Here is a 26,337-nt window from a genome sequence, read left to right on the forward strand (position 1 = left end):
TATATAACACAGTCCCCCTGTCCTGTATGTGACACAGTCCTCATGTCCTGTATATGACACAGTCCTCCTGTCCTGTATGTGACAGTCCTCCTGTCCTGTATGTGACACAGTCCTCCTGTCCTGTATGTAACACAGTCCTCCTGTCCTGTATATAACACAGTCCCCCTGTCCTGTATGTGACACAGTCCTCATGTCCTGTATATGACACAGTCCTCATGTCCTGTATGAAACACAGTCCTCCTGTCCTGTATGTGACAGTCCTCCTGTCCTGTATGTAACACAGTCCTCCTGTCCTGTATATAACACAGTCCCCCTGTCCTGTATGTGACACAGTCCTCCTGTCCTGTATGTGACACAGTCCTCCTGTCCTGTATATGACACAGTCCTCCTGTCCTGTATGTAACACAGTCCTCCTGTCCTGTATGTAACACAGTCCTCCTGTCCTGTATGTGACACAGTCCTCCTGTCCTGTATGTAACACAGTCCTCATGTCCTGTATATAACAGTCCTCATGTCCTGTATGTGACACAGTCCTCCTGTCCTGTATGTGACACAGTCCTCCTGTCTTGTATGTAACACAGTCCTCCTGTCCTGTATGTAACACGGTCCTCCTGTCCTGTATGTAACACAGTCCTCCTGTCCTGTATATAACACAGTCCTCCTGTCCTGTATATAACAGTCCTCATGTCCTGTATGTGACACAGTCCTCCTGTCCTGTATGTGACACAGTCCTCCTGTCCTGTATGTAACACAGTCCTCCTGTCTTGTATACAACACAGTCCTCCTGTCCTGTATGTAACACAGTCCTCCTGTCCTGTATATGACACAGTCCTCATGTCCTGTATGTAACACAGTCCTCCTGTCCTGTATATAACACAGTCCTCATGTCCTGTATGTAACAGTCCTCATGTCCTGTATGTGACACAGTCCTCCTGTCCTGTATGACACAGTCCTCCTGTCCTGTATGTAACACAGTCCTCCTGTCCTGTATATGACACAGTCCTCCTGTCCTGTATGTAACACAGTCCTCCTGTCCTGTATATGACATAGTCCTCATGTCCTGTATGTTACACAGTCCTCATGTCCTGTATGTAACAGTCCTCATGTCCTGTATGTGACACAGTCCTCCTGTCCTGTATATGACACAGTCCTCCTGTCCTGTATGTAACACAGTCCTCCTGTCCTGTATGTGACACAGTCCTCCTGTCCTGTATATGACACAGTCCTCCTGTCCTGTATGTAACACAGTCCTCCTGTCCTGTATATGACATAGTCCTCCTGTCCTGTATGTTACACAGTCCTCCTATCCTGTATGTAACACAGTCCTCCTGTCCTGTATATGACACAGTCCTCCTGTCCTGTATGTAACACAGTCCTCCTGTCCTGTATGTAACACAGTCCTCCTGTCCTGTATGTAACACAGTCCTCCTGTCCTGTATGTAACACAGTCCTCCTGTCCTGTATGTGACTCAGTCTTTCTGTCGGCTCCAGAGCGCCTGTGTAACATCCTGGAGGAGGACCTGATTCACGAGAAGATCATGCCCTATGTGAAGATCGACATCGGCAATGAGGACATCCTGGAGGCCAGCCTCAAGCTGCTGCACCTGATGTTCAACGATGGTAACAGAGGCAGCCTTGCCATGTGCTTCTTGAATGTTCAGGCAGTAGATTTTGTATTATTTCCTATGTATACATGTTCAATGCCCTTGGAACACTAGGGATCTGGCGTAAAAAAATTATAACGTTCTATCTGAAAAACACTATTTCTATATGCGATTAATAATGCAAGCATGTTTGACAAGATAAAATTATGCTAATACTGAATACATAGCTTGGCACTCAATGGCATAACATAACTTCAGTACCAGAAAGGACAATCAGAAATTTCTTTCCCGAAAACCATGGATAAAGCCAAAAGAGGGAAATGTATCGGTATAATATTAGAACATTTTCCTTGGAGTCTTTTACAAGTTTTTCTACTTTTCCATGCATGTCTCTTGTTACTGGTATAAGCAGGGGATCCCGGTTCGCCCTGATTATGTTTCTAGGTTTGTCAGCACCATACCCGTGCTCTTGGGTTTCACCGAAGTGGTAAACGTCTGAGAACTGCATCACTTGGGGCTTTCCTACCTCATTAAGCTGACACGCCGCAACATAACTGGAATACTGTTAAGGGCGGCGTTAAACCCAACTTACTCACTCACTATAAACAGAATTTGTGAGGCTACAAACGCCTTTTCTGATGGATTCTGACCATCATGTTTTTGTCACTGAGATACTGTGTATTGTCCTCGCCAGCCAAGGTGGTGGCGGCAGCGGTGAAGACGGGGTTCATCAAGGACTCCCTTGTGCCAGTGATGCTGGGGAAGCCTGCCAATGAGACCATACAGGTGGCAGGACTGCACATGTTCAGAATGGCAGGTGAGTGCAAGTACTGCTGCAGCACAACTAATCATCAAGAGTATTCAGAAACCAACATCGTTGGATGATAAAGGACCTTTTTTGCAAACAGCATCTGCATGTTTGAAATGAGCAAACACTTAAATGTACTTACTGGTATTACGTGTATAGCAACACCAAATGTATATATGCTAAAATAAGTCAAAAAGATAATTTTAAATGTTTGTTGTTTAACGCTGCACTTATAAATATTCCAGCTATATGGCGGCGGTCTGTGTAGAGCAGTGTTTTTCTTATATTCAAACATGAGATAGTCTATTGATCAAGTGACAGCCTCTGTGGTCTTGTGGTAGAGCGCCCGCCTGGAGAGCGGAAGGTCCAGGGTTTGATCGCGGCCGGGTCATACCAAAAGACGTGAATAGATGGTACTTGTTGTTACACTGTCTGGCGTGCGGCATTAAGGGGCTAAAACAAGGACTGGTCGGCCCGGAGTCAGTATACTGTGTCTGAGTGGGGTATTCATGTTAAACTGTGGCATGGTATCTCAGTGGGCTAGCACTATATATATTGGCATTAGTGCGGACTAGTACAAGCAGCCACACACAAGTGCATGCTTGTTGCTGTTAAGTGCAATAATCTTGGATGCGACGTTAAAGCCAATTTCACCTCACTTCAAATAGATACCTCTTCTGTGCTGCTTCAGTAAAAGATCTGTAATATACACAGGACAATGTGGACTGTCAGGTCAATTGTCAGTCTCAGTAGGAGTGCTTATAAAGATGACCTACTGAGTGAGTGAGTGAGTTAAGAATCGTCACATTGGCGATATTTCAGCCATGTTGTGATATGACTCACTGATTGGTCTAGGAGTTGTACAGGGGCTGCTTATTATAGCAGGGCACTTAATACGGTGATTACAGTAGATATTGGTGAGGTCAGCTGTCAACTGGTTGGTAAAATTCTTATGACCATTACTTGGCCATTTTTGTTAAAAGGGTAATGAAATTTGGTTTGTGTTCAGTTAGTACTTGGGGGAAAGATGTATGTTCTGTTTTCCCCGATATTTTAATTTTTGGTTTCATTTGACATTTGCACTTTGAACATTTCCTAACACTCCAAACATTATGTACTCAGAAACCACTGGATCAATGAAGCTTAAACTTAACATGATTGTTCACACCAATTCTGATGCCACTGAAATTTATTCAAGAGTTTTTTTATCTGACTCTCAATGTGGTAATTTTCACAGTGGCCCTATTGAAAAATCTATTTATGGCCATTGCTAGGCTATTTGTATTCAAAACCTTATGAACTTTGGTATTTGTTTAATTTATTTTGGGACTCAAGACAAGATTTTACTTTTTGACCTTTTCATGACCATACTTTGTATTCTCTGAAGGAGCTGTACTTGCATATATGTTTCTTCTTATGGTAATATAATATTTTGTTCAAATCATTTGATTTTAGTGTCAGTTTTTAGTCCTCAGTATTTATGCCGAAAATAATTTCATATCAGTGCTGATAGCAAATTTTGTTGAGCATAAAGGTAAGCTACAGTATCCTTGGCACTGTGTCTACACCTTCAGGTGAGAATTTCATGCCTTGTTTCACTAATAGTATAATACTGATAAGAGTGACATAATGATAGTCGCCATACATTATGTGCTACTGTGTTCAAAACTAATATTAATAAATATAAAAATGACTATTTTTTATCTTTTGAAATCAGGAATGAGTTGATAGATGTACTGAAATGTGACTTGATACTTGAATTTGAGGTTAATTTAGTTTACAAGAAAACTTTTACAAGTTCTAAGAGTGGTAATATGTAACAATTTCTGTACAATTGTTTCAGCCGTGGCTTTGTTTGAGGACCATGGCACAATGGACATGGCCTTCCAATGGCTGAAGGTCATCTATATGGGCATGTCCAAACTCATGGACTGTCCGGCAGTGCAGGTCAGTAGAAGCACACATCTACACGGGTAAATCTGAGAATGGTGGTGGATGCACATCCATGATAGCAGAATATGGACTCAAATATCTCCTAAGAGCACACTCATACATAACAGTTTGAGTCACCGAATAAACACAGCAGAATACTTACGTCAACAATAAATACACTTGTGAAAAACAAACATTTGTCTACAGAACATTTAAATGCCTATTACATATAGAGCCAGGTATTGAAACCTTATGGCTAAGAGACCTTGACCCTGACTTGACCTTGACAGTACGTTTCTGGGCAAGAAAAAATGTCAGCTGAAATCCTTACTGACTAAATATGTAAAATAACGCGGACAGTGCACTACCTAGTTACATGGAAAGGAGGAACATCTTCTCTAAATTTGGTGACAGTAATACTTTTTTCATGAAAATTTCACCATTATCTGTGTTTCTCCAGGAAGCCGGTTGTCTGGCTCTGTGTGAGCTGCTGGCATGGAAGTCAGAAGCCTACATGTGGATTGGAGAGAGCTCGGAACTCAAACAGTGAGTATATTGTCCACCATGCAACCTGAACCCTCTGTGTGGGTGCTGTACTCCCTAACATATAGTGTCTGAAGTTATGTGTATGAATACAATATTGAAAAGGGGATGAGTATAGGTTGCTAAAGTTTAGAAGGGGATGAGTATAGAATGATAGAGCTGAGAAGGGAATGCTTATAGGTTGCTAGAGCTGAGAAGGGGATGAGTATAGGTTGCTAGAGCTGAGAAGGGGATGAGTATAGGTTGCTAGAGTTGAAAAGGGGATGAGTATAGGTTGCTAGAGCTGAAAAGGGGATGAGTACAGGTTGCTAGAGCTGAGAAGGGGATGAGTCAAGGATGATAGAGCTGAGAAGGGGATGAGTATAGGTTGCTAGAGCTGAGAAGGGGATGAGTATAGGTTGCTAGAGCTGAAAAGGGGATGAGTACAGGTTGCTAGAGCTGAGAAGGGGATGAGTCAAGGATGATAGAGCTGAAAAGGGGATGAGTACAGGTTGCTAGAGCTGAGAAGGGGATGAGTCAAGGATGATAGAGCTGAAAAGGGGATCAGTACAGGTTGCTAGAGCTGAGAAAGGGATGAGTATAGGTTGCTAGAGCTGAGAAGGGGATGAGTACAGGTTGCTAGAGCTGAGAAGGGGATGAGTATAGGTTGCTAGAGTTGAAAAGGGGATGAGTATAGGTTGCTAGAGCTGAGAAGGGGATGAGTCAAGGATGATAGAGCTGAAAAGGGGATCAGTACAGGTTGCTAGAGCTGAGAAGGGGATGAGTCAAGGATGATAGAGCTGAAAAGGGGATGAGTACAGGTTGCTAGAGCTGAGAAGGGGATGAGTCAAGGATGATAGAGCTGAAAAGGGGATCAGTACAGGTTGCTAGAGCTGAGAAAGGGATGAGTATAGGTTGCTAGAGCTGAAAAGGGGATGAGTATAGGTTGCTAGAGCTGAAAAGGGGATGAGTATAGGTTGCTAGAGCTGAAAAGGGGATGAGTATAGGTTGCTAGAGCTGAAAAGGGGATGAGTATAGGTTGCTAGAGCTGAGAAGGGGATGAGTATAGGTTGCTAGAGCTGAGAAGGGGATGAGTACAGGTTGCTAGAGCTGAGAAGGGGATGAGTACAGGTTGCTAGAGCTGAGAAGGGGATGAGTATAGGTTGCTAGAGCTGAGAAGGGGATGAGTACAGGTTGCTAGAGCTGAGAAGGGGATGAGTACAGGTTGCTAGAGCTGAGAAGGGGATGAGTACAGGTTGCTAGAGCTGAGAAGGGGATGAGTCAAGGATGACAGAGCTGAAAAGGGGATCAGTACAGGTTGCTAGAGCTGAGAAAGGGATGAGTATAGGTTGCTAGAGCTGAAAAGGGGATGAGTATAGAATGATAGAGCTGAGAAGGGGATGAGTATAGGTTGCTAGAGCTGAGAAGGGGATGAGTATAGGCTGCTAGAGCTGAGAAGGGGATGAGTATAGGTTGCTAGAGCTGAGAAGGGGATGAGTATAGGTTGCTAGAGCTGAGAAGGGGATGAGTATAGGTTGCTAGAGCTGAGAAGGAGAAGAGTAAACATTTGAACCCACGGTCATAGGTTTCCGGCAAACAGTCAAGGGACACAACTCTGCACAGTGAATGGTGGTGTCTCACACGACTGTGCTCATGAGGTGAGGTGAAGAGGAGTTGGTGTGTGTGTGATCCTCTGTTTGACTGTTCCAGGGACCCCCTGCACACTCTGTGTCTTGGCGCTGTGTTGATGGGGCGGAGGGAGCTGGCTGTCTTCACTGCAGCATGTAGCGCCTTCTATCATCTCACTGCTGATAATGGTGAATATGTTCAAGATTGTGGCACCCATTACTTCATCCTTGATCATCCATATTATTGTTGCACAAGATGAATTCAACATATTTCTATTCAGTAAATGGTAAACAAGTCATCTGACCATGTTAATACCGCTCCAGTGCAAAGTAATACAAACAAAATTATATTTATCAAGTAATATTGATACATGTTGGTTATATATATATGCATTAAAACAGACCAAACACGAGTGGTCATCAGTTTGGTGCAGTTGATGGAAGGGTGTTCTATTATAAAGAAAAGCAAGTCATTAGTTTTTTAATACTTGTTACTTATCTTAAAGTAAGACCTAAATGTTAGGTTATTACATCAGTGCAAATCTACCAGAACGTAGGATGGTCATAGGGACCGAATTCAAAATATCTAAGTTGACAGATTTTATGTCATTTCCATTCATTTCCATTCCCATAAATCACTGAATTTAAACTGGACCCTTTCTAAAAGAAAAACGATTCGTTTCGTTAAATATTGTAGTAAGGGGCATGTGAAAAAATAATGCAGTATATCTTCCAAGGGATAGCCACAAGAGGATGATGCAGAATCTGGTACCATGGTTTAATTTAAAATTTATGTTACGAACATTGTCCAACTTTAAGAATCCTTTGACTTTTCCAATCGTTTCTACTTTAGTAACCGTATCCGACACAATAAGCGCCCAGGGCGCTCTCAAAATTAGAAATAGGGGGCTCTTATTAGAATATGATTTTGGTGACAAAAAATATAAAACAGAGTTGAAAGATTGTAAAGTTCGTGGTTTATGCTGACAGCCTGAAATGAAATGATGCGTATTATACACGACAGATATATTTTTCAGAATTTAAACGCCCATAATTAAGGGTGCATATATCACATGAGTGTGTATTATACACGAATAAATAAGTCTTGTGTACATTGATCAATCGGAAGGGGTGCTAATTGGCATTGTTCGCTAGCCAATATATTAGCAAATACTGTATTTTCTTGAGTATAGTGCACACTTTTTATAAAAAAAACACAGCTGTGTAGAAGGGGGTGTGCATTATACACAAATTAAGGAGTTTTGATGTTTTTTCCCCCATAGAAAGACATTACTGTGAGCACGTAACACCGGAAATACCATGTCAACAAATCCATACTGAAGTACGCAAATTAGTCATGTAATTACACTGTCTGGCTATAAAAAGTGTTCTTTGTATATCTGGACTTATGTTTGTAACTTATTTTATGAATTTTTTCAAAATTCCTTTTGATATTGTTTTAATTAATTTTGGCGAAATCATGTGTGAAGCGATTGGAAAATCGCACAACTCACCATTATTAACAGCAACCACGGTCAGATTACCGCTATTGACGCCTTGAAACGAACTTTAGTTGACAGGGAATGGATACATATATCATAAATGCCATACTGTGACTCGTTAAAAGTCATATTTGTTTTTGTTGGACGATTCTATGTCAACACGTAATTCTCGCGATCGTGATCACGTGCATGGGAGCCTTGATGGAGACTGGTCAGACTGGTTCCATGTGAAAAATAATACCCGGCTATAGCGATCAGCTGCTTCGCTTAGGGTTATTATTATTTTAAATATGTTTAGTAAAAGCTGCATCTAAATGAACAAGATATTGGAATATATTATTCATGATAAAAAAATAGTTTCAGATACAATTTTTGATGATCCTTGCATTAAAATCCTGTAAAGTTATATCATTGGGTGTGTCTTGACCGAATCACCGGTAGATTCCAAGAAAACGTGTGTACAGCTGATTGGTGTGTCCGGCTTAGTTTACGAGAAAATACACAAGGTAATCTGAATCCCTGGATATAAAACAATGCCTAGCAGAACAAAAAATACAATTTAAACGGTAAATCAACATGTCTGGTGATTTTTTATCTCAAATTTCGAATTTGTACTGACCAAGTTTCTCATCACCCGTTCGTTTGCCGGACTTCGCTAAAGGGGTACGGTGTAATTGTTTTTCAGCACTTGGTACTTGAATTTTTTTTTCTCCAAAATATTGAGTCCGCTAGAGATTGGTGCGCATTATACATGGGTGCACACTATACTCAAGAAAATACGGTATCGCCATGGGTGCTTATTAGAGCGGGGCGCTTATTACGTCAAATACAGTATTCTATCAGGTAACATATTCCAATGATAAATGGTATCTGGTAGGAATGACTTGGCATAGCATCCTGTTCCACATCTTATAGCCTGTATATTAGATTGATTTCTTAATGGGTAATCACTTACAGCAGAGACGTTTTGTGGAATAAGGCCAGAAAGATAATCAGGTGTTACACAGATTCACTATAATCATGTGAAAAATGGGTGCACTTTAACTTCGTTTGAGTGGTATATGTATGCATATCTTACTTTGGGTAAGTGAGCGAATGCTTTTCGCTGCTGTCAACAAGATTCAAGCAATCGCATGGTTTATGTTCCAGACGGACTGTGCAAATGTCTGATGGAGAAGAACGCCCACATCGCTGTCCTGGAGGGTATCGCTGTCCACATCTCAGATCCCTCAGCCATGGCTGCCGCTTGTCGTGCATTACGGGGACTCAGCATTTTCCAGTATGTGGGCATCATGTCAAGTTTATTGAAATAAGATCTTGATGCTTGCTGCCGCTAAACTAAGTTCTGAGGACATCCCATTACACCTTGGCAACATCTATATCGATCAGTGCTACAGTACATTCATTGATTGTGTTTGTTTGAATAGAATGTATGTTTATAACAAGTTAGTTCATTTTTATCTGTTGTGAATGTTTGTTTCAGTGATGAGCACAAACAAGCCATATCAGAACAAGACAAAACACTCGTCTATTTAACCAAAATTCTCAGGACTTTCCAAAACGATGCCAATGTTCAAAGTGAAGCAATTAGCACTGTAGCTTGTCTAGCAGATGTGGGTGAGTATGCATATTTAAGTCATGTTGTGTTTGTTGTTTAACGCCACACTTGGCAATATTCCAGCTATGACGACGTCAGTAAATAATCATCAAAAGTCATCCATTATGTTGCCAGTCTTAAGAAAAGCCTAGCTCTCTTACCTGGAATCCCACAGAGCTGAATGCCTGTTGCGGGTTCAAATAGATAAATTCATACGTGTATGTGCAGGACGTGTGTTTAACCTTTGGCAATGTCACTCTTACACATAGATCCAGACTAGGATTACCTTGAGTTACAAAAGTGGAGGCCCATGGGGAATAATTAATTTTTAGTGTCCTTGCAGGCAATATGTAGTGTACTGTACATTTAGATAATTACTTCAGAGCCTGGAATGAATCAATGATCATATGGACAATGGTCATGATCGATGGATGAAATGACCGACACCCATAACTGCACTTGATGCACTGTATAGGTACAATGAATATTATTGTGCATCTCTCTGGACTCAGTATATTTTTTTCTGCGTCCAGCCTCAACATTTGTGCATACTGGACTCACATTAGTGCGTCGCGTAAAACTTTGGCTCCATATATACTGTGTATCCTTGTAAAATACAAAAAAAATAGATTTGTGTTGTTTGCGTAAAAAATAGTACAACACAGTGCGTACTTACCCAATGTATCTTTTTCAGCTTGGCTAGCTGTATTTCCTTATGTATGTATTACTGATAGAATGCAGGCATCACATTGATGACCTCTGCTACAATAAAAAAAGGAGCTACTACTGTATTGTAACTACGACCATCTTGTGTGTATTTTTTATCTTGTTTCGAGTGGAACATTAGTAGAGTGTTTATTTAGCAATGTGACACACAATGTACCTGGCGCCTTGTTTACAGGTTGCTCTGTAGTTTCTATGCTGTTGATGGTTATTAATTTTTTGGGTTGTTTTTTTCAGATGTGTTTAGACATCTTTGTTTTCTGAAAAAAATCCATAAAAAAATCCTTGTTGCCATGGAGATGTTTCCTGCTAATGAAATCCTCCAAGAGGCTTGCATTGAAGCACTGGCAGTTCTGGGTGGCGCAGGTATGTTATCCCATTAGATAACCAGTAACGCCTTCTACATATTCCACAGACATATTTATACACCCAAGAACCGACGTAATCTTTCTGGCATTCCAGTGCCGTAGGTTAGCCGTGGTTCAAGAGTTTGCTTGTCACGCTGAAAGCCAGTGTTCGATTCTCAAGATTTAATTCTTATTGTTTTAACTTGTAGTTATTTAAAAAAAAGATAGGTACTCATATATTTATACGAAGGGATTTTCCCGCATTTTTATGATAAGGGTGTTAATTTGGTGATGTACACATACCACTCAACTTTTGATAGGGATTATCAGATATATCATTCTATTCAAATATATACTTGACATAGTATGAAAATCAGTTATGTTTATCATGGAAAGATAAAAATATCCCTATCAAAAGTTGAATAGTAGACTTAACAAGTGTAGCTAGGGAAATACAGTGCAAAGTAATCACCTTCTTTGTTTTAAATTGATAGATAGATTAAATCATTTTGATTTTGTAAGTGCATATTTAAAAACGTTAAATTCTCTGAATACAACCCCCAAACATCCTGATGCTGTGACAGATTGGAAGCTGTTGTTCTACTTCCCCTACTGAGTCTCTCCTTGAGAAAAACGGTTTCTCATCATCAAGCATTTAGAACATGCAGTTGGGATATTTATCTCACCTGAGTGAAAGTTAGACCATATGTTGACCGTGCTCTTATATTCTCACAAGAGACGTATTTGGCTCTGTAAACTTATTCTCCCCGAGTGGTTCTAAACTTTGGCATGTTTATCATTATAACGACATCAAATTTTGTACAAATCATAAGATTTTTCTGTTAGTGTCAAATACACATCAGTATTTATGTAGAATTTTTTGAATATCAATGCTGACAGCAACACTTTTACATGTACAGGTGAGCTACAGTGCCTGTGGCACTACTTCTTTTTTTCAGGCACTTTCAAATAATGACAAATCTTTTCAGGCAATTTTAAATAATGCCAAATTTCCCAGGTAGTTTCATTACAAGTACTGCAGTGTGTTTAGCCTTGTGAATCTGTCTGTGAATATTGCGTTGTCTCTCATTTCCAGCAAGTGGAGCTGACATCCTGAACTCTCTGGAGGTTGTGCAGAAAGTGTTCCGATGTCTCAAGAAATACTCCAAGAATGATAGTAGGTGGAATGACATATTTCGCTGTAGACAAACTCCTATGTCTGTTGATGGCATGTAAATGCTGATATTTGTTGAATATGATGCGGATAATAAGCTTTTCTGAGTAATTATTTCCATAATATTTGGCCTGTGTCATGACTTGGTGAATCACTGTGGCCATGTGGATATGTGTACAGCTTGTGATCAGAATGGCTTGAATACAGGAATCCTGTGGCAGCTGGAGCACATCCAATTTCATACATGCTGTATTCGCTATATTTACCACCCTGCTCCAATAAGCAACCCTGACCAAATTCTACACCAATCTATAAGGAATCTTTATAAACACCCGAAAAATATGTCCATATGTTCTTGTGTACATTAACACTCAATCTGCAACTACAAGTTCAACTTATTGTGTACGGTTTGTGATTATCTAATGTATGTCTCCATTCTATTTTTGAATATCATGACCTGTTCGCCAAGTGATGTCACTGCATTTTTCTTGTCATCGACTTGAGTAGTATTTCCCACTCGTGAGTTCTCAAAGTCAATAACCAATATAAATGACACTTCTGAATGAGACTTCTGCATAGATCTAATTTCAAAACAGAGACAAGCAAATCTTCACACATTTGATCGAACCAGAATTCTCTTATCAATAATTTTTTAGGTAAAAATATTTTGTGAGTATTAAGACACGGGGATGTGGCATTCCCAGGTGTAATGGAGGCAGCATGCGACAAGAATAGTCAAGTACTAGAGATTTATTTTGCCGCTGGGTTCGATTATGAAGGAAAAGGGTTTTTCGATTAGTCGACTATTTTGGGCATCAATTCGGTCACTTTAACAGGATTCAAAAGAAGGCCATTGTTGTGAATGGGTCCTGGGTATTTGTCCAAGTAGATTGGAGATACAATACCCTGCATGACTGAGGATGATGAAAGCATTCAGTGACCCTCCTCATCCCTGGTTCCAGATATCCAGAAGAAGGCACTCATCTTGGTTCAGATCTTGGCGGACACCAAGCTGGTGTCATCCCTAGTGATGTGTGAGACGTTGGCAGACGCCATCAGCAGCGTCATGGCCGGACACCCAGACAACATCAGCATCCAGAGAGAGGTACACTTATCACCTCAATATTCTAGGCAACAAATGCTCCCTAATCGTATTAGCTTCATTTGTTTGTTGTTGTTGGCAGGATATTCATGTTGACCAAGATTTGCATAAATTCTGTTTTTATTCCACAGTCCACATTCCAGCAAGATCATGCATTGTGGCCACTGAATACCCACTTCAGTTGGCCTTCTTGGCATGCATGGCGTACTGGTGAAATATGTGACCCACATGTTCTCTGTCGAGTCAGTTAACCAACTGCATTACACATTTGATTATAATTTAGGTAACGAAATGATAATTGTATGAAACAATATTGAAAAATTTGTGGGAAAATGATTGAGTTTCGGAGTCAATGATGCCTATTTTCAAATGACTTATTTTCGTTAAACTGAGTGCACTTTGTATTCCAAGTTGTTTGTTATCTTAATTGCACCTGATTTTGTAGTTTTTTAATTTTGTTTTCTTCCATTTCGAAAGAACAAATAATAAGCCAACATAAAACATACGGTTTGGGCATCCAATGACACTCCGGAGGCAATTAAACATTTGAGAATAAATATTTTGAAGAGGCAACTCATAAGATAGACGAGAAAAGGGAAATAAATGCTGACTCATTCACTCCCAAATTTAAAGACTTCATTGTGACAACCAACAACATTTTGTCTTTCTTCTTGACTCAATGGAGCTTTTTCATTGTGACGATAATTGTTGCTAATCGGCATCCTGTGACGCTAATCAGCATCCTATCTTCCATAGGCTGTGGTTGCGATGCAGATTCTGGCCGAGAAAAGCCAGCGTATGAGTGAAGTCCTTGTCACCAGAGATTGTCATGAGGTTCTATTTCGCATTCTGGAAAACTTCGATGCCGACCAAGGTAAGTGACCGACCATACAATACTTTTGTGGGTGGGACTAGGGCTATTAATGGATCCCTGCTACAAGACATGCAGTGTTGTTGTGACGTGGGAAGATCCAGGTTAGAATAGGTCTGCAGCAACCAATACTTGCTGTAACAGGCGACTTCGCTTGTTGTAAGAGGCGACTACGCTTGCTGTAACAGACGACTACGCTTGTTGTAAGAGGCCACTAACAGGATCAGGATCAGTGGGTCATCTTCGAAAGGACTCTCTCCCATAGTCACAGTGGTGTGAGGGATATAATTCCCCATTCAATCATGTATTTCACTGCACACCGTTCCTTGGTCTAAAACTTCATGACTCCCATTGCTCCAACCAGATGACATCCATTATGGTGACATCACAGGTTCACATGATGAACTGTTTCTCATGTATTATTTGACGTTCAGCTTTATATTTGTCAGCATGTGGTCAGTATGTACCACACGTCAGAAACTCTTCCACACTCGCTGTAACATTGCCACTGATGTTGCTGGACTTTTTGAACACATGATTATTATCCCCCGCCGCGCGAAAGCGCGAAGCGGGGGATATAGTATTCACGACCGTCCGTCCGTCCGTCCGTCCGTACGTCCGTACGTCCCACCTGTTTGTTGCCGCGATATCTCAAGAACTAAACACTGGATTGTCTTCATATTTGGAACTATGGTGTATATACAGACTCCGCATACACCAGTCGGTTTTGGTGACCTTGATCCCATTTTCAAGGTCACAGCAGACAAATCTGTTTTTAGAGTTGGAAAACGGTGTTGCCGCGATATCTCAAGAACTAAACTCTGGATTGTCTTCATATTTGGAACTATGGTGTATATACAGACTCCGCAGACACCAGTCGGTTTTGGTGACCTTGATCCCATTTTCAAGGTCACAGCAGGCAAATCTGCTTTTGGAGTTAGAAAACGGTGTTGCCGCGATATCTCAAGAACTAAACACTGGATTGTCTTCATATTTGGAACTATGGTGTATATACAGACTCCGCAGACACCAGTCGGTTTTGGTGACCTTGATCCCATTTTCAAGGTCACAGCAGGCAAATCTGCTTTTAGAGTTGGAAAACGGTGTTGCCGCGATATCTCAAGAACTAAACACTGGATTGTCTTCATATTTGGAACTATGGTGTATATACAGACTCCGCAGACACCAGTCGGTTTTGGTGACCTTGATCCCATTTTCAAGGTCACAGCAGGCAAATCTGCTTTTGGAGTTGGAAAACGGTGTTGCCGCGATATCTCAAGAACTAAACACTGGATTGTCTTCATATTTGGAACTATGGTGTATATACAGACACCGCAGACACCAGTCGGTTTTGGTGACCTTGACCCCATTTTCAAGGTCACAGCAGGCAAATCTGCTTTTGGAGTTAGAAAACGGTGTTGCCGCGATATCTCAAGAACTAATCGCTGGATTGTCTTCATATTTGGAACTATGGTGTATATACAGACACCGCATACACCTGTCAGATTTGGTGACCTTGATCCCATTTTCAAGGTCACAGCAGGCAAATCTGCTTTTGGAGTTGGAAAACGGTGTTGCCACAATATCTCAAGAACTAATCGCTGGATTGTCTTCATATTTTGTACTATGGTGTACAGGCGGGGGATATTTCGTCACTCTGTGACAAATACTTGTTAATTTTTTGTTTTCATGTAGATAATTGGGTGGCTTCTTTTGTGAGCATTTCATTTTTTGTCAACAAAATTAATGGGATTTCTTGAAGGCATGTTTTTCAGATAGATGAGGCCCCAAGAAGTAATAATATGCATGTGATTTATTCGGGGACTTTGATGAGTGGAATGCTTGTAACATTAAAGTTGTTTTTACAGGTTTACATGATCTGGCAAGTGAGTGCTTGTACGTCATTGGTTGTGTGCAGAATTTCAAATCAAGGATGTTACTCTGTGCTTGCAAAAATGGATTCTTAGCTGTAAGTTTGACACTGAAATACAAACTTAAGAATGTCTCCCAATCTGAAGAATCCAAAATAATTTTGTCCGTTTGCGATCTCATTAAATTCAGATCTTATTTCTCACCACTGCTAAACAGAAATCTGAGGACATCCTATTATGGTTCACATCAGAATGAGCTTTTGCAAACTTTGACCGACCAAGGAAATGACTAGCAAGAAGTGGACATTTTACAGCTCCAGTTTCAAACTGGCAGCGTCCATTCCAGACTATGCTTTGACAAATGTTTTGACAAAGTTCTGTATTCAAAATTTGAAAAGTGAACAAAAGAAAATTCGGGAAATGTGTAATAGATAGCGGAGATTGTATGGCAGTAGTTCCCACTTGCTATGGAAAGACTCTTCTGTTTATCCATCTGAAGTTAGAGATAGATGAGGATTTTGATGGAAGTAGTCATACATCCCGTCCATAACTGTTCACATTTTTGAGGTTGCATGATTAGAAAACACATTCTGACTGTCACTTTCCCAGTTTGATCTGATTGGACAGATAAAGGTCATACAGACTTGAACCGTAATTGGATGTCCTCAGATCTTTGTTGAGCAGTAGTGAGACCTAAGATCTGATTTTTATGAAATTGGGCCATTTGTAAATTGGGTTGAAACCTTGTATTTTCTAGATTTATCTTGACTGATGATGTTAAACATGTTAAATATCCATTTTTAGGTATCTCATTCACAATGGAGTACATGCATCCTGACATCTCAATTTCATTAGTTTGTTATAATACTTTATCATGCAAGCAGTTTTAAATAAGTGAAGTTCTGTGTTGTGTGTTCACTGAAGGATATGTTCATCCAATATACCATACATCCTGTCCATGCAGGGTGTGGAATGTCTGATGGTGATCGGTGCAGACGTCAACACAGGTCAAGGTCAGGGTACCCCACTGTACCATTCTGTTGAAAACGGAGATGAGAAGATGGTGCGGTATCTCCTGCAGCAGGTCAGTCCATTATCCTTCATCCACGGGGGTCTGACATGTAGCATCCTCTCGGGATACCACATGTATCTAGAAAACTACGTTGCAATATGACATGGTACGATTGAAACGCTGTATTCTATCATGGCAAGATTTGATACTAAACACTGTGCAATATATTTCATACCGTGACATGTCCTTGTTTTGTAATTTGTAATTTTACGGAATACACAAGCTTGTGATACAATATTCCAAGGGTATTCCAAATGACAGTTACGGGCTTTCCGTCAAAATCATCATCTATCTCTTGCATAAATGGGATAAATATTTCAAACAGAAGAGAAATCCGTAGCCAAAGAGAATTGCTGCCATACAATCCTGGCCATCCATAATATACTCAACAACAAAAGTTCCTGTGACACCAATATTTTAGTGTATTTTTCTAACAAGTAAAGTTTGGTTTTCAGTATTGTAGTACATGTATGGAATCAAGTCACAAAAAAGCAACTGCAACTGCATCCCATGCAAAAGTTGACTTTTATGCAAGCCCCATGTATTTCATCACCCAAGAATGGGTATAACAACATGTGCCGTAACGGGATTCCATATGCATTGTTTAGCATCGTGCTGACAACAAACACTCTGAAAAACAGCAAAATTATGCAATTATTCAACATCACAAAATGCTACGCCTATCCGAAAATGAGCATCTGCGAGCCATTCGTATGCTTGAAGCAGGATTGAGTCAACGTGATGTTGCAAGACAATTTAACGTCCACAGAAACACCATTTGGTGTTTATGGCAACGTTGGCAACAGACGAATGCAGTCAGAGACCATCTTCGGAGTGGCAGGCCACGAGTAACCAATAATCGACAAGACAACTGGATTCGAAAAACACACCTACGTAATCAATTCCAGCCAGCAACAGTGACTGCAAGAAGCATCCCTGGCCTTCAACGAAGATCTTCACAAACTGTATGTCGCTGCCTCAGATGTGCAGGGGTTGTTGCCAGGAAACCACCGTCAAGCACGTCTACAGTGGTGCAGACAGCGTCTACGGTGGACAGCCATGCAGTGGGGACAAGTTCTGTTCACTGACAGATTTGAGTGTTCCGACGTCGAGGTGAACGTTACGTCAATCATTGTGTCATGGAAGAAGATCGGTTCGGGGGCGGCAGTGTTATGGTATGGGGTGGGATTACAGCAAGACAGAGGACCTGTTTGATAGTGAGGGAAATCTCAATGGACAGCTCTACCACGACGAGATCATCGGCCCTGTTCTACCGCTGTTGCGTCGTCATGGCCCAGGCATTACCTTTCAACATGACAACGCCCGGCCTCATATTGCTCAACTTGTTCAGGATTCTCTTCTACAAAACAACATGAATGTCATCCCCTGGCTGGCTCGCTCCCCTGATCTCTCACCAATCAGCACATGTGAGATGAGATGGATCGGCACCTTTGACGTCAAACACGTCTTCCACAGACACTCCAGGAACTTGGAAACATGCTCCAGCAGATATGGACAGATATCCCACAGGACTTTGTGCAACGCCTGGTTCATTCCATGAGTTGAAGATGGTGGACACACACGCTATTGATTTGTAAATTGACATTTTGGCATGTTCATGTTTTTTATGAAATCATGCATTTTCTGAAGTCAGTATGGCAAATTAAACCATTTGAACACTTACAGGAGTCTTTTATCTGTTGCAAACCGAAATTGTTTCAGATTTGGTAAAAAACATAACTTTGCATTAAATCTTATTCAATGTCACAGGAACTTTTGTTGTTCAGTATACATTCCAGAATTCCCTTGTTCAGTTGTCACATTTTAAATCAAATTAGAATGGAAGTCACCAGTTTGAAACTAGTGCCTTAAAAGCTTGAGAAAGCTGCTCTCTGATAGGCCAATATCAACTTTAGTCATTCAAAGGTCAGGGGCGGTCGGGTAGCCTCGTGGTTAAAGCGTTTGCTCGTCACGCCGAAGACCCGGATTCGATTCCTGACATGGGTACAATGTGTGAAGCCTATTTCTGGTGTCCCCCGCCGTGATATTGCTGGAATATTGCTAAAAGCGGCGTAAAGCCATACTCACTCACTCACTCACTCATTCAAAGGTCACGAAATGTCGTTCAGAGGTGACCTGTAATGGAATGTCCTCAAATGTTTGTTTAGCGGTAGCGGGAACTAAGAACGATTTTAATGAGATTGGGATCGCAATCCTTTCTGCAGTTTCTCAAACAAAAGCTTGTTTCCTCCCCAGTCTGTCACGGATGTCCAGACTTCCCTGAATCTGAGCATCACAAAGCATCAGCACAACATCACAGGGATGCTGCTGGCACACATAGGACAGGACAAGGATGGTCTGTTCTCCTTCTTGGCTCCAGATTTTTCCGTTTCCTGCCTTAGCCATGGAAATAACATCTTGCAAAGTGAAATGATCATGATGTTACGCTTAAAAAAGTAATAGTGTTGGTTCTCAGGCATCCCCAGCATCATAGTAAAATCTGCTGCACTTTTTATTTTTATTTCATTTTTTTTTTTTTTTAAATCTTTAAATATTCTGCGTATCAAACGCATGACCCTGGCAGTGAAATGCTACAATACTTAAGAACAACATAATTTTGCCAATATTATTGTGAACAAAATTTGGTTACATACAAGCTTGAACATCCAAACAAAAAAAAACACTGCCCGCACTATATTTTCAAAAGCCAGAGAACAATTCTTTTATTTTTTAAGCCTTAAATTTCACGTGTTTTTCAGAGTAAATGTAAGTATTGCCACAAATGCCCTCAGAGCTTTCAACCCCTCAAATTTGCAAGTTGTGGGAGATAAGAATTAGCCATTGTCGAGGTTTTGTGAGATAATATTTTCGGCAATTACAAACACCTTAAATGGACAGCTCTGTATAATGAGCTCCAACATGCTGTAATGCAGGTCAGAAAGTCATGTTTGTAATGTTTTCACTGCTGATAAATAAATACAGTTGACAGGAAACTATCCTGGCCCACTGCACAACTGATTTATTCAGGGCAGGAATACATTCAGAATAGTCTTGCGACACTTCATTCCATGATAGTGGGCATCTCAAAACAAGATACACATAAACTGGAGATAAACAATAAATGTGAGAGCAAATAGGATTGATACTGTTGTGTCTTTGTGTGACATCACTTTTATCACTGAAGCTTAAGTCTTATTTAAAATGTGTGAAACTGACTGATTAGTCCTGCACCATGACCGTGGAATATATTTATTTCATGAAAAAGAAAATCTAGAAACGCATACAAAAGCAAGTCTAGCCAGCTCAAGCTAGCTCTGAAATCAGCATAGGGAATTTTTTTTTATTTTTAGAGTCAAGAAGGTGTTGTGTAATATAAGATTTCAGAGACTAAATGTTAGTCTACTGACTGATATGTGCTCTCTTTTGAAGTAATAGGCACAATATAGGCCAATCGTAGTGCCGCAACCTAGGCCCATCTTCCAGCCCTAGCACCCATAATATTTCTTATGGTTGAGGGAAGTTGGTTGTCTCACAGCTTAAAACCCATTCTTCCATTTGCAAAAAAAGCTTCAATATCAATGAGCCTTGCTCATCTTTAGCTGATAACTTTCTTTACGGAGTTAGTTCCCTTTAGTGACTCTGTTCTTTCAGTCCGTTGACAGGCACACTTAATGTGTTCCCTGTCCAGTTTTCCACTCTAGATTTGAGGTGGTAGGATAGCCTAGTGGTAAAGTGTTTGCTTGTCACACCGAAGGTTTAATTCAGGACAGTGTGGATTGTTGCTCAACGTTTACAGTGTGCAAGCCCATTCCCAGTGTCCACTGACTTTATATTGCTGGAGACCCGTGAAGACCCGGGGTAGAATAGGTCTACAGCAATCCATGCTTGCTGTAAAAAGCACTCTATGCTTGTCGTAAGAGGCGACTAACGGGATCGAGTGGTCAGGCTTGCTGACTTGGTTGATGCATGTCATTGTATCCCAAAAGTGTTGATCGATGCTCATGATGTCAATCACTGGATTGTTTGGTCCAGACTCAATTATTTACAGACCGCCACCATATAGCTGGAATATTGCTGAGTGCGGTGTTAAACAACAAACAAACAAACAAGTATATTGCTGGATTATTGCTAAGAGCACCGTAAAACCTCTCACTCACTCACTTCCACATTGAATTTTCTACAAATGGGGTACTGCAAGGTTGCTTGGCAACACTGACAATTGACTTCATACCATATTTTGAAAAAGCTGTTTACAAAAGCAGGCAAACATTTTGAGATTTTTGCAGTTGTGACACCACCATGTTTTAAATGAATTGTCTAGTAATATCTACAGTACTTGTAATAGGTGAATCCTCTGTTTTTTCAGCTGGCACTGTGTTATGGAATGGTTATGGCCTTGGTGACCTCCGACCTGAATGGTTCCTGCCATCACTAGCCAGAGCCAAAGAACGTTCTCTCCCATCAGGTAGGCTTCAGTTCTTTGTTAGCTGGTACACCAGATGCACTTCATTGAGGGGGCGGTCAGATAGCCTAGTGGTTAAAGCGTTCGCTTGTCATGCCGAAGACCCTGGTTCGATTCCCGACATGGGTACAATGTGTGAAGCCCATTTCTGGTGTCCCACGCTGTGATATTGATGGAATATTGCTAAAAGCAGCGTAAACCATACTCACTCACTCACTTCAGTAGAGATGTGTCAATGACCATCTCCTCTTTTCCATTCTGTTATGATAAGGCCTTTTGTTTATTTTTAGTTGGTTTACCAAACAATGTGCCTAAATTTTAATGTAGGTGGTTGACGTTTGTGTAAAAATAACATTCAACTTTCAGATTAGTACTGCTACTTATGAATGAGAAACAAACTTGCGGAAGTATGATTGCAAAACAATACTGAAACATTATTGATTGTTAAAGATTTTTATATGTATTATTCACAGTTTCTTACGAACAGAGTTGATATAATATCATATCTTTTTCTATTTTCTTAATTGTAAAACAGTGTTGGACAAAACTATAATTGTTTTTATTATAACTATAATTTGTTCTAATTTCAAGTTGGTTTTTTTATGGGTCAGTCTCGTAAACCAACTAAAAGGCCTAAATACCCCTGACACATTTGCAACCATAGATGTTTGGAACAGCGTCAAGAATAGCAATCCAATCAAATTTCACTGCTCTTCCATGATTTAAACATGTGGTGAGATCACCAGACCTCAACTCATCTTGTTGAGTAAAGTCTCACATAAAACTTGGAAAGATAGACAGCATCTTTTTCAGGTTAAAGTTCATTTTTAACATTTATAGGATTGTTTCACTTTCCAGGGCTCATTCGTAGCAGGTTGTCCTTTTGAATGTACATCTGTGTGGAATTCATCTTCAGAAAAGTCATTTTTATTGGTTGTTGATTTCAAGATCATGAACAATGCAATATTAGTTGTAAGAAAGATTGAGATTGTGATGTCAGTTCTGAAAGTCTTGTACCGTGATGTGTAAAGGGATGTCCGCAGATCTTTGTGTTGTGGTAGTGAGCACTAAGGTCTAATTTAGATGAGATTGCGGTTTTCTCCAATTAATAATATGCAGCCACTTGCCGACTTGTCTTGCATCAAAATACATGACTGTGTACTCGCGGGCAGATCACTATGTTGGATTAACGAGACTGATTTATGAGTGATTTCAGCTATCCTTTGCAAATTAGGTGTATCGGTCACAGGTCTAAATGGCACTGATTGAATTGGTTCCCATCTTTAGTTTCAGATAAAGGCTATCTTTATATTAATGAGTGTCATATTAACAAGATTTACAGTATGTGCAAATGTGTTTGTACGGTAGTATCTATAATGTTTGCTGTTGTTGGTAATATAAACATACAGATGCTCCATGTGCCACCTTTTTATGCTTTCTTGAACCTGCGAACAGCCATCTGTCAGGGGATGCCACGACTGTTTGTTGATTTCAATACATTCATCATGCTGTCATCTGTCAATAGTTTGACTGTAGCCATGGCAAAATTTATTTAGATACATGTATAAAACATAGTCAGAGAGAAATGCGAACATTAGTGACTTGTTGTGTAACCGTGGAGTTTTAGTCATACTCAGGACCTACCCGACCCGAGTACCCGAGTTACCCGTCCCAGCCCTATGTTGTACCCTTGGCACAGACACATCATCAACCCCGTACACGGATCACCATCTTCCCGAGGTAAGGGAGTTAACTGACTGTCCAGCTCCACCCTCTGATACGCTTGTGACAAGGTGTATATATGCAAGCTTTGAACCAGACTGATTAGAATTTAAACTTTCTTCTTAAACTTAGCACTATCGGCAGTTGAAAAGAGGTTAGGAAATTTGGTAATTAACTTCTGCATGGTGAGATATGTACAGATAATGAAAGAAGCTGTTTGACAAACTCTTTATTGATCTAATAATACAGGTGAAAACTTCACAACAACCTGGTACATGATTAGCAACTTGGGGAAACATTGTATTTCACAATGAAAGGAAAACAATCTTTTTTTATTATATAGACCAACATGAAACTAACAATTACTTTTGGACAAAGCACTTGGACAACACAGTAGAGATTTCTATCAAATCTACTCTGTCATAAGTTGGAAAAGATGAACAAATATATTGAAAAAGTTAAAGGTTTTATGATCCGATCATAAGTGAAACAACTTTTTAAACTTCAGAGCAGTAAAAAATTCTTTCACTTTGGTCCTTCTCACAGATTGGAATAACTATATTCTGTAGTGGCATACAATATACAGCGCTTAGGAATGGTTTCATGGCGCCAGTCTATGGAAATGAGAGATCACTTATTGCTTTCAAAAACTAAAATAAACATTTATATGTGAAATGCTCCATTTACAATGAAACCTGGTTTCTAGAACTGGACAGTGAATTTCACTTACTAATAATATTATTGCACATTATTACGCTCCACTGGACAACGCCAATGCCTGACGATGTTTGTTTAGTTGGTCATTAAAGAACAGGTAGCATTTAATCACAGTGGATTATGATGTCGTTTTGAATGATAGATTTGGCTACTTTTCCGATTTTAATTAGGCATTAAATGTCAATAAGAAATAAATCCAGAATGTTTGGCCAATATCAAAACAACACAAAGGAATGGAGGCTGTCACGTGGCTGAAATGTGGTGTTGTGCAACACTGTGGTCAGCTATGACAGCAAGATTGTGGAACAACCACATGTAAATATACAATTACAACCTTGAACCAATAACAACATTGAAGGTTGGCACAAGAAGATTAATTCCCTGACCACCTGTCATCCAAACATGTTATATGTGAACCATGTGAAAGTCCAACTTATCAAGAATACACAGTCAATCACAGAGGTGAAACCATCTTCCTGAGGCAAGGGAGGTAACTGACTTTAAAAGTCCAGTTTCAACCAGGGGTCCGGAAAATTTAAAATCCCAATCGGACATTTGCATTTAGGCCACGCCCCCTGCAAATAGCGTATTTTAGTACGACTTTTTACACACACATTACAAGTTGTTACGTATTCATAATATGATGAATTATGAATTGTTTCAATTTAAATTGTTTAATTCACCGGACAATTAATAACAAATAATATCATTTTAGATATATATGGAAAACATACGTTTGTTTCTGTTATAATAACGATCTGTTAACGTAGTGAACGGTCTAATTAATATTCATGAGTCTGCTCAAGTGTACGCATTGTAACATTTGGATCGAGACTATTATCCCATATTTGGTTATCACGTGACCTCACGGGAAAAGTTTTTTTTAAACTAAAGATTATTTAAAAACAAGACAGATAATATAATCATAAATACTAAAATATCGTTGATAGCAATAGTTATTTGAATTCTTTTTTCATCTGTTCTTAATTATTGACCATAAAAAAAATTGATATCGATCGTCACAGAAAGCAAAATGGCGGTCAATCAAGATTTAATATACGACTAGCTACTGAAAACAATAAAATCTGCAAATCCTCATTGTATGTCAACCAAGTGAAAGTCGTTAGCCACGACTTACAAAATGATCACGTCCGGTCAAAATTTAAGAATGTCCGGACAATACTTTTTAAAATGTCCGGACAGAAAAATTTAAATGTCCGGTAAGCAATATTTTAAACCGGACATTTGAGATTCCCAATCGGACATGTCCGGCGCATATGACGGTTTCCGGACCCCTGGTTTAAACCCTTGTTAGTAGGCTGGTATTAGGGAGTTACATTTTGGCTGGACTAACGAGTCTAAGCATAGTCCAATCAAAATCGCGCAACAAAATCGAAATCCGGTTCGTAAACTGCCGGGCAGATTTCGGTCGATTAAATTGCAGGATTTGCAAAGCATGTGCACCGCCATCTCGTTGTCAACAGATATTTTCCTCATCTTTTCATGTTTTTAATCAAGGTGCTCACATGATTTGAACACTTCGGGATGTAAAACCTGTTTTATTACAATATAGATCTTGATTATAGATCAGATCGTCCTGAATGGGCGCCGCCATTTTGTTTTAAACAAATGCAAGTGATACAAGAGGTAGAATCTGATTGCTCCATAGGAGAGGCATGGAAGGGACATAATTCGTAATATCCACTGGTGGGGCTATGATCGGGACCAGGAATTCCAGCCTAGTTCGGCAAGGGTGGAAACTGAACTTTTGTGGTCAGTTAACTCCCTTGCCTCAGGAAGATGAGGTGAAACTGGATCAGCATTGAGGGAACCATCATGAACCTGCTAGACGAAGACAGTATGTGGCAGTGGATCAGGGTCTTAGACAGGAAAAGGCTAAACTTTTGAACAATGACGTATCTCTGATGGACTATACCGGTGGAGTTGCACATCTTCTAGGAGAGTATGCTTGACTTTAATCAATCCTGTCATGAACAATGAAGTGTCTGTGTCGAATACTTGTTGACAACATTATGCTTGTGGTGATAAGTGAGGCCTAATATTTGTTGACAGCCTTTTTACTCACGTATAAGTGCTAAGATAGATAAATAAATGATGCAATAAAATACATTTGTGCATAATATTGTGCACCCCTATCAAGAGTAATATTTGTTGATCAACATACCTACTTTGTCTAACCAGCAAAGTCACTCTTCCATGACTATGCATAGGTTGTCTTATTGCTACTGTTTACCTGTTTTTAAAAATTAGACAAAGCAGGTTGATACCAAATATACATTTTCTACCCCTGAACACCTGCACACATCCAATAGTAAAACAAACTTACAACATAAAGTAAAAAAGTAATGTCTTTGAATTATCATTGTAATATTGTCACACCAAATCCTAATGTCTTTAATTATCATTGTAATATTGTCACACCAAATCCTAATGTCTTTAATTATCATTGTAAAATTGTCACACCAAATCCTAATGTCTTTAATTATCATTGTAATGTTGTCACACCAAATCCTAATGTCTTTAATTATCATTGTAATGTTGTCACACCAAATCCTAATGTCTTTAATTATCATTGTAATGTTGTCACACCAAATCCTAATGTCTTTAATTATCATTGTAGTGTTGTCATACCAAATCCTAATGTCTTTAATTATCATTGTAA

At 39.9% G+C, this 26,337-nt stretch overlaps 1 protein-coding gene across 1 annotated transcript in view; it reads left to right on the forward strand.

Annotated features, from left to right (window-relative positions):
• The window catches only part of LOC124135715 (leucine-rich repeat serine/threonine-protein kinase 2-like), a 148,171-nt gene that overhangs the window by 20,055 nt on the left and 101,779 nt on the right, over positions 1-26,337 (forward strand). Inside the window, exons 7-21 of the mRNA XM_048396884.1 lie at positions 1,492-1,620; positions 2,299-2,421; positions 4,256-4,359; positions 4,805-4,890; positions 6,577-6,683; positions 9,146-9,275; positions 9,480-9,613; positions 10,554-10,682; positions 11,760-11,840; positions 12,800-12,942; positions 13,696-13,813; positions 15,679-15,779; positions 16,646-16,765; positions 19,010-19,109; positions 21,120-21,218. Of these exons, the coding sequence (XP_048252841.1) occupies positions 1,492-1,620; positions 2,299-2,421; positions 4,256-4,359; positions 4,805-4,890; positions 6,577-6,683; positions 9,146-9,275; positions 9,480-9,613; positions 10,554-10,682; positions 11,760-11,840; positions 12,800-12,942; positions 13,696-13,813; positions 15,679-15,779; positions 16,646-16,765; positions 19,010-19,109; positions 21,120-21,218 (1,704 nt within the window). The remainder of the gene's footprint in view (positions 1-1,491; positions 1,621-2,298; positions 2,422-4,255; positions 4,360-4,804; positions 4,891-6,576; positions 6,684-9,145; positions 9,276-9,479; positions 9,614-10,553; positions 10,683-11,759; positions 11,841-12,799; positions 12,943-13,695; positions 13,814-15,678; positions 15,780-16,645; positions 16,766-19,009; positions 19,110-21,119; positions 21,219-26,337) is intronic.

Source organism: Haliotis rufescens, unplaced genomic scaffold, assembly GCF_023055435.1.
Source record: "Haliotis rufescens isolate VD_foot unplaced genomic scaffold, xgHalRufe1.0.p SCAF_16, whole genome shotgun sequence".
Classification (NCBI taxonomy): Eukaryota; Metazoa; Mollusca; class Gastropoda; order Lepetellida; family Haliotidae; genus Haliotis; species Haliotis rufescens.